Source organism: Trachypithecus francoisi, unplaced genomic scaffold (assembly GCF_009764315.1).
Source record: "Trachypithecus francoisi isolate TF-2019V2 unplaced genomic scaffold, Tfra_2.0 Lachesis_group18, whole genome shotgun sequence".
NCBI lineage: Eukaryota > Metazoa > Chordata > Mammalia > Primates > Cercopithecidae > Trachypithecus > Trachypithecus francoisi.
The window spans coordinates 38,588,759-38,604,143 of NW_022681463.1; the positions used below are offsets into that span (position 1 = coordinate 38,588,759).

At 35.2% G+C, this 15,385-nt stretch overlaps 1 protein-coding gene across 17 annotated transcripts in view; it reads left to right on the top strand.

Annotated features, from left to right (window-relative positions):
* Positions 1–15,385, top strand: part of MYCBP2 (MYC binding protein 2) — a 299,211-nt gene that overhangs the window by 110,552 nt on the left and 173,274 nt on the right. For 16 of the 17 annotated variants that reach the window (XM_033177503.1, XM_033177496.1, XM_033177499.1 and 13 more), the window contains 3 exons: positions 4,811–4,930; positions 5,831–5,912; positions 13,830–13,947. In XM_033177503.1, coding sequence (XP_033033394.1) covers positions 4,811–4,930; positions 5,831–5,912; positions 13,830–13,947 — 320 coding nt within the window. Of the gene's footprint in view, positions 1–3,310; positions 3,325–4,810; positions 4,931–5,830; positions 5,913–13,829; positions 13,948–15,385 lie in introns of those variants that run through there. The other variant, XM_033177512.1, reaches the window with a different exon arrangement.

Here is a 15,385-nt window from a genome sequence, read left to right on the forward strand (position 1 = left end):
CGACATTGATTTTTCTCTTCACCTTACCCAGTTTATCTTCTAGTTTATCTACTGATAAACTAGAAGTTTATGGTATTAATTGTTATATTCTGTCTTACATTTAATTATTTTGGTACAAATTATAGGATGATAGTAGTTAAAATTTTTTTAGACTGTGACTTTTTTGTGATAGTGTATGGAGAGTAAGAACTGTGGATTTGTTGTTAACAGGGCTGAGTTCTAAGATGGAAAGTTGGAGAACTTCTGGGTGATTGGAGAAAATTCAGAGGAGGTCACAGAATTCATCCTATACAGGCAGATACTGACTAAAGGCAAAATAGAGTATATAGACTGAATCAATAAGTACAATTCCATATGAAATACAGTAAATTATTTTAAAATGCACCCATAAACTATATTTGAAACAGAATTAACATTTGTTTCAGCTATTCAGTACCTTACATAGAAAAATATGTTAATAGTATACATAGTTAGGAACATCTGAATTGTTTTAGAAATAGTCCTAAAATCTATTTTAAAATGACAGATGTGAAAATCTGAAGACACACTGATAAACATCCGAGTCTATTTTGTACTTACTTTCTGTTTGGAAATGTTACAGTATGATGAAAATATCATAGCCTTTGGAATTAGGCTTCAATTTTATTTCTGATTTTGTCATTTACTAGAACTACATGGCTGTGCAAAATGTCTTAATCTCTTTGGCTTCAGTTTTCTTATTTAAAAAACAATAGCAGTAATTCTTAACTGATTGTGTTGCTATGAAGATTAAAATATGTGTATAGTCTTTGCACACATACATATGTAGTCTTTGCACATATTAATCTTCCATGAATATTAGCTTTAATATTTTTAATTGAATTATTTGTTTTCTCTTTCAGAATTATCTTAAAGTACAATATTTGAGATTTATGAAATGCATAGTTTATTTTTACAAAAGATTTAAGGTTTCAACCATTTGGTGGTGGTAAAATGCATGAGCCTTATTTATGATTAAACTCCAAACTCGTTGTGCCGTTTATGATTTTGGGCTGGTTACTTAACCCCTTAACCCTTCAAGCCTTATTTTTTTCGTCTGTAAAATGGACAAAGAATGCCTGTACCATCAGATTGCTTTATTCATTAAAGAAAGCAACAATAGTAAATATTGATTGAGCACTTTTCATGTATTATTTTATTTAATTCTCATGGGACCCTGATGAGTTATATGTCATTGTTACTATATTATAGATAGGCAAGCTAGGACCAAAACGTCCAGTGTCCAGTTGTCATACAACCAGCAAATGGTAGAGCCAAGATTCCAATCCAAATTCTTAGGTTCCAGTACCCCCAAGCACTCATCCACTGTGGTATTTGTTTACAGTGTTCAGTTAGCACACAGCAAGTGCTTAGTAAATTGCAACTACTTTTTTCCTTGCTGATTTGTTTTAATGATTTTACTCAAAGTACTCACTGTGTTCTGTGGTAGTTTCTGTTATATGCATAACTGTAGGATTACCCTCCATAAGTATAGATTTCAGTAAAAATTAAAATTAGAAGTTAGAGATCCTTAGATACTGAACCCTCTTTTTTCTCTGTGTATACAAGTATGTGTATATAATTATATATAATGTGTACATACATACAATATTTTAGTTACATAGTTGCCAAGGCTTTGTAGCTACTGTAGTTTCAATGTTACATGGTACACACACACACAACATATTCATCTTAGGGAAAATACAGATGTGCTCATACTTAAATGACCAATTATAAGATTATTCACATCTGTCAATTTTGTTTTGACAATGTTTAATTTTTTATATAGATCTAAGCTTTGGTCTTATTGCTGCTCATTAACACTTTACTGAATAATGAGCTTGAACAGACTTTTTTTTTTTTTTTTTTTGGAGACAGGATCTCACTCTGTCACCTAGGCTAGAGTACAGTGGCACGATCACAGCTCCCTGCAGCCTTGACCTCCCGGGCTCAGGTGATTCTCCCACCTCAGCCGCCCAAGTAGCTGGGACTACAGGTATTCACCACCACACCCAGCTAGTTTTTTGTATTTTTAGTAGAGACAGGGTTTTACTATGTTGCTCAGGCTGTTCTTGAACTCCTAGGCTCAAGTAATCTGCCTTTCTCAGCCTTCCAAAGCCCTGAGATTATAGGCGTGAACTACCACGCCCAGCTTGAGCAGAATTAATCTTGCTGAATTCACTTGCTGGTTCTGGAATTTTCACTAATTTTTTGGCCACTTAATAAGTGCCTTTTTTCTTTGATAAACTTTGATTAATATCTGAGTTATAGGAATTATACTCAATTTTTGACATCAAATACCATATACATATATATATTTTAATTCTGGCACTGCTGCTGATATTAAGACCCTCATCTCAATTTTTTTACTTGTAAGATTTTCACTATCTATAATAATTGAGAAGTAGTTTTGTACAGATAGTTTGTTTCAATGAACAAAATGTTCTAGTATTATTTTGACCTCTAAATAATAGCTGCTACTTTTTTAGTCATTGTAGTTGTATTCAGTAAATTACCAGCCTTTAAAAAAAAAATATCCTTTTCTGATGCTATGTCTGTATTGTGGGATTTATGCCTATATTTAATCTTCTACTCAATGGAGGAGACGAAATGCTAAATTCAAAGGTAAAACCTTCTAACTAGGCATCAATACATTTATATAAAGTGGAATGATACTTGAAATGTTTAAGTCTGGCAGAATTGTATGAATGCAATGTATTTTCTATGTTAAATCTCATTTGGTTTTAATGATTAGACATTTTTACCAATTGAGATAAAGCTGTAAAATTTCTTTACATCTGGTGTCTTATTAAATAGCCTTTGGAAGATATGTATTTGTGTGTGTGTGTGTGTGTGTGTGTGGTGTGTGTGTGTAGGCCTTTCGCATATATTTTACCATTCCACTATCTTTCCAACATGAGGAGATTTTAAACTGAGTATATTTTATCTTGGATGGAGTGAAACTAAATGCTGTGTGTTTTTTTGTTTGTTTGTTTGTTTTTTAGTCCATCCATTCTTTGGTTTAATTTGGCAAACCCACATTAGATAATTTAGCAGAAGAGGAATTATATTCTTCATCCTACTATAGTAAAACCTCTCACTAATTCTGAATTTATGATACTTGAGATGCAGTATTTGTGATCTTTTTTGAGTAAAAAATTCAAAATAATTTCTTCCTCTGAATTTTCAGGGTCATACTTATAAGGGGAAACCTGTCTAAAATCACTAGCTTTTCAAACCAAGGGCTCAAGAAATGAAGGATTCCTTCAACGTGCCTTCAGCCTCTGGGTCCAGCAGTTAATTCTTGTATGTTAAAGGACTTTTATGTTTATGGTACACTTTAAATGTAATTTTGGCCTATTTTGAAATATAATGTAGGTAACCACACTCTATTTATTGTAGCATTTAGTTTAATCTGTAATCTGTACTGCTTGAAGGTAACAAAACTGAATTTTTACTTCAGTGTTCTGTATGATTAAGACTTGAGTGAGCCACACAGGCCTACCTGTTCTATGTTATTCCGAATTAGTGAGATTTTACTGTCCTAGTGTCGTAAAGAGTTTCAGGCTTTTTGAAATCATAGTCATTTAGTTATGGAAATGAAAGTAATAATGTAGGTGGATTTTGTCTCACCTGGATGTTACTAAAGGTTAGATAAAAAAAGAATAAACACAAAATGATTACTATTATTCTGTTTAGCATTCTAAAATGCACAATGAAAATACAGAATAAAAAGTGTGTGTAGATTCACATATGTATCTTCATATAATACACAATTGTTTAGAGTTGCTATACCACTCGAGAGTGGTTTAGACTAGTTGAACTTGTGAAATTCCTTCCAGATTTACATTTATTCTGTGTACAAGGAATTTGAATCTTGATGATATAAAGGTCATATGTTAGTGATGTATAGGAGAAATACATTGTGATTAGAAAAAGTAAGTTGTTGTTATTTACACATTCCAAACAAAAATTTTTATATTCTGGAATGTGGTTTTTGATGCTATGGTTAGATTGTTGGAAAATTCAAAGTTGGATTGCAAAAACCAGGGTAGAGAAAAGGCTTGAAGCAAGCTAAATGAAGGAAATTATAAGAAGGGAGGAGGAAAGAAGGAATGAAAACAGAAAAAAGGTTTGGTTGAGGGTAGTGATTGGGGACAGGGAGACAACCACAAAGCAATATGACTGAAGGTGATGGTGGCACAGGAAACATGAATAAGAATAGGCCATTGAACTGCAATATATTGAATAAAGCTCTTTGGTCTTTATACATTTTGAAAAGTTCAGTTGAGTTTCACAATACTGGTGGACAGTGTAGCCTTTCTAAGATCTGTTTAGGAAATCTAAGTCACTTGTGAATCCATTAGGAATTTTTAAAAAATGGCTAGTACTAACAATATCACTAAGTTTAAAATAATTGTTAAATGACTTTGCATGCAGTAATTTTTTATGCAAACTAAATTTTCCCATATAAATGGTTACATTTTAAATTTTGTTATTTCTATAACCTAATGACCCATTTATTATATAAGGTTTTATCCATAACTAGATTTTTATCTCTGTTTTTATTAATTCAGTGATATTCACAAATGGGAGTATATAGTCTATCTTTTCAAAATTGCTTCTTTGCAGGTAGATTCTTGATCTATCACTTCTAACAGCTACAGATTCTTCTTGCTTGTTCCTTTTAACATTTTTCTCTTGTTCTTCCATAATAAACTGATTTAAATTTTTATTTTGAAGATGAATAATGGCTTAATTATTCATAATTCACAAATTATAACACTTGCAGATGGAAGTGGAGAAAGAGGCGAAAAGGATGCAAGCAAAATCACAACGTACCCTCCAGGCTCTGTGCGATTTGACTGTGAGCTCCGGGCAGTCCAAGTCAGCTGTGGATTTCACCATTCAGGTAGCAGCTGGAACTTTAGGGTATAACTGCATTTTTACAATTGTGCTAAGTAACTTATTTGTTCAGATTTGATTAACATAGCCTGTTAACTGTGTGTTAAAAGCTATAGTGTGGCAATCTCTCAAATCTGTAAGATCTTTGTATTTATTACAGAATCTCTTTAAACAACTGTGGCATGATGGAACAAGTACTTGTCTAGAGATCTAACTTCTAATCTGTCTTCCTATGGACTTCTTTTATAATTCAAGACATTCTCCAAGATGAAATAATCCCTTAAATCTCTTTCAATTCTAGAATGCTGCGGTTTTTGTAACATGTTCCCTTATTTTATTAATGTTCAGTGGTAAATGTACATCAACAAATTTACTTTCTTAAAATGTAGAAAATAATTAAATTCTTAGTAAATTATTGGCATTTGGCTTAGCTTATGCTGTACCGTTGAGCCTTTATAAAAATGAAAAATGTTAAATTCCTTCCTTGAAGATTATCTGATAAGGCATTAACAGACATTAAAGTTCTGCTCTTTCATTGATGTTATACGTAATTGTGCAGATCTCCTATCCTAGATAGGAGAGAACAATATTTTATATGTAGTTACTCATTATTAAGATTTTACAGTTGACCTGAACCAGTGTGTTACTAAGAATTAATGTTATTAAATGGCATTTATAATAATTTTTAAGTATGTATTACAAAAAAATTATACATTTATATGACCAAAAAAAATATTTTGCAGAACTAAAATTAATTTCTCATTAAACATACATTTGTCCTTCAGTTACCTATTTTTAATGGTGCTATAAATCTTAAATAGTGAAAATTACACTGCTTTTAGTATAGGTGTGATAGAAGTGTAAAATGCATATAATGAAAAAGTAAAGCTGTGTGTTTTGGTTTCAGTGGTTTTAATGGAAAATGGAGATGTCTATACATTTGGTTATGGGCAGCATGGGCAGCTGGGACATGGAGATGTCAACTCCAGGTACTTGCTAACTTTTCATTTGAAGATCTGAGTTATTTTTTCTTCATTTCTCTTTTCCTTCTTTTTTCTTTCTTTTCTCTTTTTAAATATCTATTTCTATAATTAAAATAATAATATACCACTGCTTTGCAAAGTGTGGCCCATGAATTATTGGGTGGTTTCTGATCTTATACTTGAGTGCTTTTGTGGGGATAAAGGATTTTGTAGTTTCAGGAGAAAAGCTGATACATATTTTAAATAGGAGAGTGATTATGATTGTCACAAAATATCACTATATTCTTAGCAGTTATCTTTTTAAAGGCTGTGCATGGCAATAGAAAAGATAGTGAATTGTGTTTTTTAAAAATGTCAGCAATGGATTCAAACATATTCCTGATGTCTGTTTTGAAATTTTGGTCTAGTAACATGCAGCCATTGAAGCTTTTGAATAATTTTTTAACAGAACCTATTGGTCTCTCTTGAGTAACTATTTTGACTTATTGTAAATAACAAAGAACTAATTGTAGTAGAGTGACTGGTAGTAATTTCCTAATATCCCTACTTCATTTGGTAGTGGAGTTTTAGTTTGTGACATGATCATGCAGCTAAAGATTCCCTTTCTCAGCCTCCATTGCAGCAGGATGTAGCCATGTGAACTTAAGTGATAGGTGCCACTTTGGAATCTTGCTGTTAAAGGGAAAGGGTGTACCTTTCCATTTTCCCTTCTCTCCTCCCAGCTTGCTGGCTGGAATGAATACGTGGTAGCAGAAACTAAAGAAGTCATCATAGAGATAAGTTGGAGACTGTGTACTGAGAATGGCAGAACTATAAGATAGGAATAGACTGGGTCTCTGACACCATGAACTGCCTCATCAGCTTCTTACAATTGCATGCTTCTTGCGTGAGGAATAACTTCTATCTTGAAGTCCCTCTTACTTGTCTGTCATTACAGCAGCTGAGTTTGTATTCTACATAATGCAGTCAGAATACTTTTGGTCAAAAGTAATAGAAAATCCATCTTTATTTGTTCAGGTCTTCCAGGAAGCAGATGCCAAGACAGGATTAGATGTGCAAATAATTTATTAGGGGAAAACTCCTGTGAAAAAGATAAAGGGTTTTTAAGCACAAGCACAGACAGGGAACACCTTCGGATACGATGCAGTTTTGACCCTATGAAAGGAGAAGGAGAAGGAAGAATTGAGTGGGAGGAGTCTAAGTTACAGCATAGCATTAGGAGAGTTTTAGCCAGGCCAGTGATGTGTCCCCAAGCTGAGGATACCTTTGGAAGGGTCCTGTGTTGGGCAGGAACATTCATACCTTCACCATGCTCAGTCACAGCTGGTAGCATCCCAGAGGACGAATGTCCTCATGCATCCAAAGGGACAGCACCTGAGGCTGTTATAATAGTTACCTCTGCTCTCTGTAGCAGATTGTCTTGAAGGAGATCTGAGTGGTCTGTGTCTGTGGCTGTTTCACCATGGAAACGGGAGTATTTATGAAGTCTGGAAAGATACAGAGCAGCTTCAAGCCTGACTTCACTCAGCAATTCACTTTGCTGCAAAAACTCGCCTTTTTGACCCTCTGCTCTGCCTTAGTCTTCCTTGTGGTCACAGTGTGAATCAAGTGAAGACTTTTATGGTTTCTCCTTTACATACAGTGAAAGAAAGAGAACTTCTCTTCATGCAATCATTAAGTAAAATTCAAGGTTGTTACTGTGTCTTGAACTCACCCTACTATTGTGGCAGGGATGGAATTCTGTCATTGACATGGTGTAAATACTAGTGATTCTTAACCCTGGCTGTATATTAGAATTACTTAGGGAATTTGAAAAAATATCATACATGGATTCTACATCCAGCATTTCTGAGAGATGTGTGTGTTGGAAGGCTTGTGGGTGGGACAGGGATGGGGAGTGGTCCTTGATAGGATGCCAGCATCAGAGTTTTTTTCTAAAAGGTCCCCAGATTCTATATGTATCCAGGATGAGAACCACTCTCTACCCCTCGAGCTGAGGCAGGGTCAAATCCATGGGCGCTGCATTAAAAAATGGCAATGAAAGGGAATGTCTTGAGTTACATTTAGGAATTTTGTTCCTAATGATAAGAGACTATTGAGATATCATTGAGTTGAACTTCTTGTTAAAAATTGATACTACTATTAAGAGGTTTGTAAAACTATCACAATCACAAATACTTCATGATGAATATCATGCTTGCAAAGAGCGAAGATGTCTTTGGCAGAATTACTTTATCAGATGTGTCTGCTGGATATGACATAATATCAACAGTGTTGAGCAATTACTGTCACAGGTGTTAGATGCCAACTGATATTTTGCTCTGCAATTGAGTAACATTACTGAAATGCAGAGGCTGAATCTGGGTTGTAATTACAGTTGGCCCTCTGTACCTGTGGGTTCTGCATCTGTGGATTCCATCAATCTTGACAGGAAACATAGTTAGGCCTATGATAATTGCATCTGTACTGAAAATGTACAGATGTTTTTGTCTTGTCATTATTTCCTAAACAACAGAGTATGACAACGATTAACATGGTGGTTACATTGTATTATAAGTAACCTAGAGATGTTTTAAAGTATACAGGAGGATGTACATAGTTTATGTACAAATATTATGCCAATTTATATAAGAGATTTGAGCGTCCATGGAGTTTGGTAGCTGCAGGGGATCCTGGAACCAATTCTCCATGGATGTTGAGGGATGACTGTAACCTGTGTGGGGAAGAATGTGGCAACGTTTTGTTCTGTTTCTCATTTGAGAGTTGGGACACAGAAGAAGAGGGTTTATTTGTATCATCATGGCTATTGTTGTTGTTGTTATTTAGCTGTTGGTTATTTTGTGAGCCATAGAAACTGGAAAAGGTGCATTGCAGTTAGGTAAGATGGCGTCTGGCGTCTCAGTCATGTATGTAGCAAAGAGGGCACTTCACTGAAAATAATTAGCAAATGGCAGTATTTCATGGTCTTGCCAGAGTGGAAAGGGAAATAGTGAAAAGCATGGCCATGTTATAGTCAGGTTATGTTATCTTACTCTGCACTTGACACTCAGAAGAAGGAGCAGCGTGAGCACAACATCCTTCTACACTGCACTGAGGTGTGATGGCGACTGAGAGGGAAAGTATTCATGTCAGCTTTTAAAATGAAGAGATTACCTAAAAACATTACTTCGTGGTCCTGGTTATACCAGTGAACACAATTCTTTGATTCCCAAGTCTGAAGAGATATAGGGCAGTTTCAGGCCAGACTTCCTCAGGTGATAATATTGTAGTAATATGCTCCGTATTTTAAATAGCTTGAATTTATCATCTTCATGAAATACGATAGCATTTAATGTTGAAACAAAATATCAGGGTTTCTTATGAAGATTAAATATTGGTGGGATCTACACAGTGATGTAGTAACTGGTAGATGCTACATAGTCGTGGAACCTGGAACTGTAGAGGCAAGGTTCAGCCCTTCACTTCTTACCAACCATGTGACTATAATTTCTTAAGATTAAACACTGGTGGGATTTGTTTTAACTGCCCAAAGTTCTTTTCCAACATGGAATGTTTTGGTCCTTGTTCCATTGAGTGGTAACTGAAAGACTGATTGCATGAAGTGTGGGCAGAGCTAAAATGGATAATGCAGTAGTCATACCTATATACTATGCCTAGTGGATTAGATATTCATCAAGACTGCTTCAGTCTTAAGCACTCAGTTACCCTGTCTGTCTGGACCTTTGTGGGACTTGCAAAGTAGCAGCCAAGAACTCTGTTATTAATTCAGAAAGGAATTGATTACGTCTGTGGAGGAACAATGTTGGGAGGAACAAAGCTTCTATAGCATATGTATTAACTACAACAAAGCAAAATATTTACAGATAATTGAAATAAAGGGTTACAGTTGGAGAATATTTTTGAAAAGTCTCTAGTAATCAAGAGCTGTTAACTGGAATTTGTGGTATAGCACACATTAATAATGTGTTGATTAAGATCAGTATTGTGGTGTGCATGATAATGAAAATGGAAAAATGTTGTTGATATTCTGTTTATTTAATGTGTTATATTGCCAGAGTGACCAAGTTCAGTCTCTAGGTTGGGTCCTGATTCTGTCACTTGGTAGCTGTATGATCTTGGCCAGGTTACTTAATCTTCTTGTGTCTCAGTTTCTTCTTCTATTAAATGGAAATAAGTCTCTCTCCCACAGAAGATTCTGTGAGAATCCAGTGAAATGACAGATGATTTAGCACAGAGCCTAGCCTGTAGTTAGTGCTCAATAAATGTTAGTTGTTCCTGTTGCTACTTTTTAAAGTGAATGTCAAAAAGCCGATGAGGGCTTTTATATATTCAGTCATGCCGTGTCTGCCAGCCCTCTTTTTTTGGTTGGTTTGGTGTGCTCTTCAGTTTCTGCATTTCAAGTTCTTTTACCATGTTTAGTAAATTAGGGGTAAAACTGTATAGTTTAGCTGCTTTTATTCTCTTTTCCAGCAGAATTTTTATAATTCTTACAGTGTTTCTGAGTTTCATCCTTTTCTTGCTCTCCTATGCTCCTGCACTCATGTGCTACACAGTCATCAAACCTGGAACCGTAGAGCCAAGGTTCAGCTCTTTTGCTTCACTCCTTATCAACTGTGTGACTATAATTTCTCTAAGCCTTAGTTTTCATATCCCATAGGATTGTAGAATTAATGTGATGTGTGTAAAGTGCCTGTTGTGCACACATGCATACACACATACACACAGTTTTTCTTTCTGTTCTTCCTCTGTTTTTCAAGTAATTTAATGAATGGACTGTGCTATCATTTAAAGAGTTTGAAGACTATGTGCTAGAAGACCTGCCACCAATTCTTGAGAAAATCTTTCAAACTCTTCAGATCTCCCCATAGAGTTATTTTGATAATCAGTGTTACAGTTATCACAGTGGTGATACAATTTCACATTTTGTATGTGAAAGTGATTTGTAAATTGCAGATGAGTAAACTGTTACAGGAATTCTCCCTTCAGTTTCTTGTTTGCATTGGACTGAATGCTTCTGTGGGGCGATTAGTTCCACTTATGGCCCTTTGAAGTGGTAATCATTTGCAAAATCTTTCTGTACTGAGAATTGAGAACCACTTTCCTTTCCACTGTTGTTCCTAGCTATATTATTCCATCCTCAAGTGAAAAACTACTGCTCTTCTGTGGCATGGCCATTCCTCTCTACTCTCCTGTTGTTACCTACCTACCTTTCAGTCACTGCCTTTCATTCATTGAAAATTTAGCATCTAACTCAGAGTATTTTCTTACCCTGAGTCTTGTTACAGACATGAGTGATGTTGGTGTCCACATGAATGGTCCCATACAGCATTCTTACCTTTACATCTGTATTTCTGCATTCACAGAGGAAGTTCTGTGAACCCATGCTGGATCTAACACAGCTCTGACTCTGAATTCTCAAGTTTAAATATCCATAATCTGATGATACTTTCTTCTTCTGTGATGCAGCCCTGCGTTACTTCCCTTTGACTTTATGCCCCACAACCCTCTACCTTTTTACTCTTTTTTTACCCTTTTTTAACTTTATGTCCTACTCAAGTTGAAGACTGTTGCTTAATTTCTTCACCTATACTCTTACCAATTTCTTCAATTTTCCTACTTTCTTGGTCATGGTACTAGGACATGATAAAACCGCAAGCATGAATCAATCTGTTAATATTTCCTACGCCTACTCTTAGGCTTCTGGAAGGTAAGAAATACCTATGCAGATAGACACATAATTTCCAATTTCAACCAGTTCTTCTACAATGGTCTTTAACCCTCCGGTTTTATAGTATTGAACTATTTGACTTAATACATTTTGAGAGTTTGATGAAAGACATGGGGTCTCTATCCAGAAATATACAAGAATATACACGTAAAAATTTGCTTGCAAATTTAAGGGATCTTTTGAAGCTCACTTATGGACTTCCTAGAAGTCCTTTATATCCGAGTTGAAAACTGTTCCTCTTGTTATGTATCTGTTCCATCTACCACCACACCTTTTCTTGAATCTTCAAACTCTCCACTCACCTGCTTCCTCCTTTTAGCATAGGACCTCCGTGTACATTGCAACAAATATAAGAAATTATTCAGCCCACCAACCCTGCAAACCTACTTGTGTCCATACCACTTCTCTGCTTTTTTCCTCATATTATAATTAAAGAGGAACCTGTCATGTCCATGCTGTGAAACCTAGCTGACTTTTCCTTAGAGATCTATTTCTGTCTCCTGTCTTCCCTCTAACCTTTGTCTTCAGTGTCTTTATCTTGAGTCGCCATTTAAACTTCCTCAAATCTCTATCATTAAAAAAAAAATCCTCTCCTTCAGCTTCATTTTTCCTTTAGCTGCTGGCTCTGCTTTCTTTTTCCGTTTAGTCCTGGGATACTTAGAGCTGCTTTGTGTATTCTCTGACTCCTTATCTGCTGCAGTGTGGTTCCTGCTTCCACCAAAGAGACCTCCTTCTGCTAAATCGAGTGGTTAGTTGTATGTCTTCTTAGAGCATTTGGCATGTGCTTTATTTTCCATGCTTGAAACCTACTCCTCCAATGAGTCTCTTCAAGTTCTTTCTTCCTGTGTGGTTGGTTCTAGATGTCTGTGAGCTCTGTCTGTATCTAAAATGTTAGAAGATACTCATAAGGGAAATTAGGATCTCTTCTTTTCTCTCTCAGAGTCTTCCTAGATCTCATTCATTCTTATAGCTTAAGTGAATATTACCACCATCTACTCTGTTGCTTAAGCAAAAAAGACTTCCTTGCCCCATATCAATCATCTGCCAAGTTTCGTCAATTCTGTTCCTTACATAGCTATCAAAGTCACCATCTCTTTCACTCTGCACTGCTCCTAGTTAAGGCCTTCATCATAAATTACCCAAACTGCTATAACAGTTTCTTAACTAGGTTTCCAGCTGCTAGTCTTGCCCTTTTCCAATTCATTTTTCATTGCAGTCTCAATAATCACTAAAAATATATATTTTGTATAATTTTTAAAATTTAAAGTGTCACAATTACATTGTCTGAAAAGCAGAGCTCACCTACTATGTGTGGACCGTTTCTATAATGGTTGTTTTTCTAATTACAGATAATGGCTACTAAAAATGGCTATTAAAAGTAGGAAAGGATACTAGGATGTCATTTATCTTAATAGTTACTGTTCATTAAGTGTTGACTGTGTGTGTGCCAGACACTGATGCAATGTCTGGCACACATTGACCTGTATGGGCCTCTTTATTGTTCACAGGAACTCTGGGGGGGTAGACACTGTTTGTTAGTATTTCCCATGTGATAAAGAGAAAGCTGGAATACAAAAGGAATGAAAAACTTGTTCGAAGTCTGGTCACATTATTATTAAGTTGGGGAGCCAGGATTCACACCCAGCCACTCTAGCTTTAAATCCTGAGCTTGTAGTCGCTGCTCTAATGCCTCTCATGATACTGTGTTTTGCCTCATTAACTATGATTCTAAGATCTAAACTTATAGCTTAGTGATAAAAGTTAGAAAAGAGGATCATAACATTATTTTGTCTAGTTCCTGGATTGAATTTCTGTGAAGGCATTACATGATTTTTATTTCATCCAATAAATATTTATAAAGATCTCTAACAGGCCAGTCAGTATACAGAGTACCAGATTAAAAATAAATGTAGCACCAGTTTTTCAGAAATATTAAAAAGTATGTGTCTATAATTAGGGTAATTACATTTAGAAGATCTTTTTGATGATCTCCTTAAAGTCAGCAACTGTCTTTTTCATCTTTGTTTACCTAGTACCTGGAATGGAGATAGGTGTTTAGCACTTAAATGTTTACTGAATATTCTTATTAGTGCCTTTTATCTTTTCTACTCCTTATTGCATTGTTTACTTATTGTTTTTATTTTAGTTGAGTTTTGTAAGAAATTGACTTACTTTTTTTTTTTTTTTTAACCTAGGGGATGTCCCACTCTTGTTCAAGCATTGCCAGGTCCTAGCACACAAGTCACTGCAGGCAGCAACCATACGGCAGTACTTTTAATGGATGGACAGGTCTTCACATTTGGAAGTTTTTCTGTAAGGAATTTTTAAAACATTAATAATATTGCATTATATCATTGCCTCATAATGTGTCTATATTAGCTATTTTTTTCTGGTTCCAGTGCAATTCTTACAATTGTTACATATGCATATTTCATGCCTTCATCCACAACACACACAAAACTTGAATGATATTCTTTGAAGTAATTTTCCTCTCTAGCTCAGCATTAGAATTTATTGAATTTAACAGCTTTGTTAGAATTGGACATGTTTATTTCAGATTAAAATCCTTTAAGCATTCAGTAGAGCTAATTCTGTCATATGAAAAGTTGTTTCTCATCTAACTGGTAGAGATGAATTTTTCTTAACATATAGAACTATGCTATTTTGTAACCTTTTAAAAGCCTAGTTTTATTTGTTCGATTTGTTTAAAATTATACTTTCCTTTTTCCTTTTCAACCCTCTGAGTCTATCTGCCTGTCTGTTGCATAGGCGCTTGTGGGCATTCTCTCCCTCTCTCTGCACCATAACTTAAAGAGTGGAAATGCTCTAAGAATTTTGTGTAGTTTGGGCATAGTAGATATCAAGAAAAATCTTTGCGAGACTGTGCTAATACACTTGTACCATTTCTGACGTGGATAATTACTAAGAACTCTCGAACCTAAGTGTCTGGGATGACATTTACAGCTTCTGATTTTTAAAAAACTGTAAACATGTACTTAAAATATTTTATTTGGAAGTGGTTTCAAGGTTACAGAAAGGTTGCACAACTAAGAACAGTGCATAGAATATCTGGTTAATGTCTTTAACCAGATTCACTTGTTGTTAACATTTGGTCCAGCATTTGCCTTATTATTGTACATGTGCCTGTTCTCTCTCTCATATACATAGTGTGTGTATATGCACAGATGTGTGTGTATGTATATAAAACATTTTTTTTCTCAAATCCTTTAAGAATGTCTTGTGTACATTGTGGCCCGTTACCTCCTACATACTTTAGTTTGTATTTTGTGAATTAACCTAATAATTATTTTTTGTCATTTCTTTCCCCTCCAATCTAGGATCAGGCATTATGTTTGCCTATTGTGTGTCTCTAGTCTCCTTTAATCTGTAACATTTCCACAGCTGTGTATTGTCTATTATGACATTGACATTTTTGATGAGTGTATAGTACTGTTTTAAAAAGTAGAATCCTCCTCATTTTTGTTTCTCTAATATGTCCTCATGTTTAGATGCAGGTTGTGCACCCAGGCCAAGATACTCTGTAAGTGATGTTGTGTTTGCCTCACTGCATCACATCTGGAGGTTCAGAATATCCATCTGTTCCTCCTTGATTATATACATTTTGATCACCTGATCAAATGTCTGATTTCTATACTGTTTCTTCTTTGAAACTATAAGCAGCCTGTAGGTTGACACTCTTAAGATTCCTGCTTCTCATCAAAATTTCTCCCTAGATTTAGCATCCATTGAT